General features: G+C 36.5%; 1 protein-coding gene across 1 annotated transcript; it reads left to right on the top strand.

Annotated features, from left to right (window-relative positions):
• The first annotated feature begins 330 nt into the window (after positions 1 to 330).
• LOC107726504 (AP-2 complex subunit sigma-like) lies at positions 331 to 1,425 on the top strand. Its single transcript, XM_016536114.1, has 3 exons — positions 331 to 490; positions 957 to 1,106; positions 1,282 to 1,425. The coding sequence occupies exons 1-3, from the start codon at positions 488 to 490 to the stop codon at positions 1,423 to 1,425; spliced, it is 297 nt and encodes a 98-aa protein (XP_016391600.1). The 5' UTR covers positions 331 to 487.
• Positions 1,426 to 2,065: the final 640 nt, after the last annotated feature.

Genomic DNA, 2,065 nt, shown 5'->3' with positions numbered 1-2,065 from the left:
ACTGTAAGTACGTTTTCATATTTAAAGAATTTGCCACTGACGATTCAAACGTGAGTTTTGAGCAGTGTAGAGTAGCGCGTGTTGTTTCTCATTTCTCTGATCACAAATGCAGTCATGGTTTTATGTTTACACGGCACCTCATAAACACATTTCATTACACCAAATACACAAAATAATGTTATTTTTAGCAACATCATATGACCCCTTTAAGTCATGTGCTATACTTGACAGTTCAACCCCAGTGTAAGATTGTAATTGTAGTACGGAACGGTACATTCTCCCGATATACTTGTGTTATCAGCTAGCTTAGAAAACTACATTACCCATCATTCCTAGCACCAACGGCCTCTGCTCGCATCCTGTCCGGTGAAGATAGCGGGCGGCTACAGAACCTAACTCAGTCTGAGGCTGCTGTATTTCGTAATTAAATCCATTAAACATTGATTGAAATAACTCAGACCACCGTGAACGATAAATACCGAGCACAATGGTAAGTGTAGATGCCTATTTTTGCTTGTTACAATCACTTACTTTGAGTAGTTCGACAGTCTGTTTTTTCCTCAGCTAACAGGCTAGTGTGATATATGTCGATTATAACAACACAACCAAGGTCATAAATCAAACTATATAGACATTTAGTGTTTGAACATAGTATCCAGTAGAAAAAAAATAATCAGACTTTCATTATTCTCTTTCGGGTCAGAATAGAAATAACGCTGAATGAATGAATGAAGCTAAATGCTCATGGCTAGTTATTTAATGGAAGCTTTGTATAATGTCTTTACATATAAATAATACAGTACATAATACATTTATAATGGCAGCTCATGCATATTAAAATTGTTCAATGCGTTGCCACTATTCATACATAAAAGCATGTGACATGTCCTCTGTGGATGATATTGGATGATTTGTGAGAATTAGGTCTAAACTTTTCTCCTGTTGTTCTTGTGCAGATCCGCTTTATCCTCATCCAGAATCGGGCAGGGAAGACCAGGCTGGCCAAGTGGTACATGCAGTTTGATGATGATGAGAAGCAGAAGCTGATTGAAGAGGTTCATGCCGTTGTGACAGTCCGTGATGCCAAACACACCAACTTTGTAGAGGTACAACACTTACTTTTAACATTTTGTACTCACTTTTCATTTTTAAAATATGAATATAATTCTTATAGGATTGGTAAAAACATCATTACACGTGTAAATTGTTGTTTTAAAGGTCTTATCGAGGAAATGTACAAATCAAGGTGTCTTGCATGTTTAACATTGTTTTCTTCTGCAGTTCAGAAACTTCAAGATCATTTACAGGCGGTACGCTGGCCTGTACTTCTGCATCTGTGTGGATGTGACAGACAATAACCTGGCTTACCTGGAAGCTATTCACAACTTTGTTGAGGTAAATGAAGAGCTAGCTTTAAACACATAATTCACCCAAAAATGAAAATTTGCTGAATATGGGCCTTTAAAGATAGATGAGTTTGGATAAATGTAGCATTACTTCACTTGCTCATCGATGGACCCTCTGCAGTGAACGGGTGCCGTCAAAATGAGTCCAAACAGCTGATTAAGAATATCACAGTAATCCACACAACTCCAGTCTATCAATTAATGTCTATGTATTAAGTGCGTGTTTGTAATACACTTTCCATCATTAACACATTTTTAACTTAAAATAAGAGTTCTCTATCCATAATATTGCTTTCTCCAATGAAAAATTTGTCTCATCTGAATCAGGATAAAACATGCACAGATCAAGCACTGTTTATGCCATAACGTCACAATAATGGATTTTTCTTGCTTCACAAGATATTAGTTGATGGACTTGAGTCGTGTGGAATACTTGTGGATTATTGTGATGTTTTTATCAGCTGTTTGGACTCTCATTCTGACGGCACCCATTTACTGAAGAGGATTCATTGATGAGCAAGTGATGTAATGCTACATTTCTCTAAAACTGTTCTGATAAAGAAACAAACTCAATTACATCTTGGATGTAATGAGGGTGAGTGAATTTTCATTTTTTGAAAACTCTTCCTTATAGCTCTTTTTAAACACACACACACACA

Source organism: Sinocyclocheilus rhinocerous, unplaced genomic scaffold (assembly GCF_001515625.1).
Source record: "Sinocyclocheilus rhinocerous isolate Xijiao unplaced genomic scaffold, SAMN03320098_v1.1 scaffold2985, whole genome shotgun sequence".
NCBI classification, from domain to species: Eukaryota; Metazoa; Chordata; class Actinopteri; order Cypriniformes; family Cyprinidae; genus Sinocyclocheilus; species Sinocyclocheilus rhinocerous.
Note: the sequence above shows the minus strand (reverse complement) of the source record. Positions and strands in the feature narration are given on the sequence as shown.

What these genes read in the sequence shown, in the direction of transcription:
- LOC107726504 (XM_016536114.1), top strand. An exon ending in AACACACCAACTTTGTAGAG is followed by an intron (nt 1,107 to 1,281) that starts GTACAACACTTA and finishes TTTCTTCTGCAG; the next exon opens with TTCAGAAACTTCAAGATCAT.